We start from the raw sequence: 1,593 nt of genomic DNA on the forward strand, positions 1-1,593 counted from the left end.
GTTGATGATGCATGGAGGGGATTGGAACGATGGCAATGAGATGATATACAATGGAATGAATGTAAAATTAAAGTTTTCTCTTGTAAACTACCATATAATCCATAATAAAACATTAAAAAAAACACTACTACAAGAAACCAAAAGAGACTTACAAAAATGGAAGAATGTATAATATGCCTGGATAGGAAGACTTAACATTGTGAAAATGTCAATACTGCCCAAATCAATTTACACATATAATGCAATCCCAATCCAGATACCAACAACATTTTTCAAAGAGATGAAAACCAATTACAAAGTTTATATGGAAAGGAAAGAAACCCAGGATGAGCAAAGCACTGCTTAAGAAGAAGAACAAGGTGAGAAGCCTCTAACTCCCTGATTTCAAAATTTACTAAATGGTTACAGTGGTCAAAACAGCCTGGTGCTGGTATAATGAAAGATACATTGAGCCATCGAACAGAATTTAGAATCCAGAAATTAATCCATCCCCATACAGCCAAATAATTTTTAGCAAAGTACCTAAGTATATTACATGGGGATGAGATAGACTGTTCAACAGATGATGCTAGCAGAATTGGAAAACAATATGCAAAAGACTGAAACAAGGCCTTTACCTCAAGCCTTATACAAAAACAAACTCAGCATGGATTAAAAACCTAAATATGAATCCCAGAATTACAAAGGCCATCGATGAAAAATAGGGACAAATATGAGGGCTCTAATACAGGATATACACAGACTGCCAAAGATTTTGAAAATTATGCAAACAAAATAGGCAAAATAGATCAATGGGACATACTAAAAATTGAAAACTTACGTGCATCAAAAGACTTTATCAAAGGAGATGTGGATAGGTCTCTTATGATACAATAGTGAATAACTGTTATCAGGACTGACTGTGAGGATTGGAAATGTAAAGGTAGACGTTTTGTAACAAAAGGAGGGGAGTGGCAATGACGTCCAGTACGATAGCAAGGTCTTTTACCTGAAAATGAAAGGTGATTACTACCGCTACTTGGCAGAGGTAGCTGCTGGGGAGAAGAAAAACAGTGTGGTCGAAGCTTCTGAGGCTGCCTATAAAGAAGCCTTTGAAATCAGCAAAGAGCACATGCAGCCGACGCACCCCATACGGCTGGGCCTGGCCCTCAACTTCTCTGTGTTCTACTATGAGATCCAGAATGCGCCTGAGCAGGCCTGCCTCCTAGCCAAACAAGCCTTTGATGATGCCATAGCGGAGCTGGACACACTAAACGAGGATTCCTATAAGGACTCCACACTCATCATGCAGTTGCTGCGAGACAACCTCACCCTCTGGACAAGCAACCAGCAGGATGAAGAAGCCGGAGAAGGCAACTGAAGATCCCTTGGGTCCCTGGCTCGCTCTTCACCCCTCCCCGCATCACTGATTTTTTTCCCTGTCACAAATCATTAAAATATCTAGTGTTAAACCCATCTGTATTGGCAGCACAGCTACTCAGATGTGCTTTCTTTTGTCCCTCAAAGAGCAGTTTCAGATAAATCTTCATGGGCATTGCTGGACTGATTGGTTGCTTTGACCCCACAGGAGCTCCCTTTTTTGGATTGTGCAGA

At 40.4% G+C, this 1,593-nt stretch overlaps 1 protein-coding gene across 1 annotated transcript; it reads left to right on the plus strand.

Annotated features, from left to right (window-relative positions):
- Positions 1 to 946: 946 nt before the first annotated feature.
- On the plus strand, positions 947 to 1,360 carry LOC102837392 (14-3-3 protein eta-like). Its single transcript, XM_006873192.1, has one exon. It carries the CDS (start codon positions 995 to 997, stop codon positions 1,358 to 1,360), a length of 366 nt encoding a protein of 121 aa, XP_006873254.1. The 5' UTR covers positions 947 to 994.
- The last annotated feature ends 233 nt before the right edge of the window (positions 1,361 to 1,593 follow it).

The sequence above is a fragment of the Chrysochloris asiatica genome, unplaced genomic scaffold, assembly GCF_000296735.1.
Source record: "Chrysochloris asiatica unplaced genomic scaffold, ChrAsi1.0 scaffold00228, whole genome shotgun sequence".
Lineage (NCBI taxonomy): Eukaryota > Metazoa > Chordata > Mammalia > Afrosoricida > Chrysochloridae > Chrysochloris > Chrysochloris asiatica.

What these genes read in the sequence shown, in the direction of transcription:
- LOC102837392 (XM_006873192.1), top strand. Translation starts at nt 995, where the DNA reads ATGAAAGGTGATTACTACCGCTACTTGGCAGAGGTAGCTGCTGGGGAG.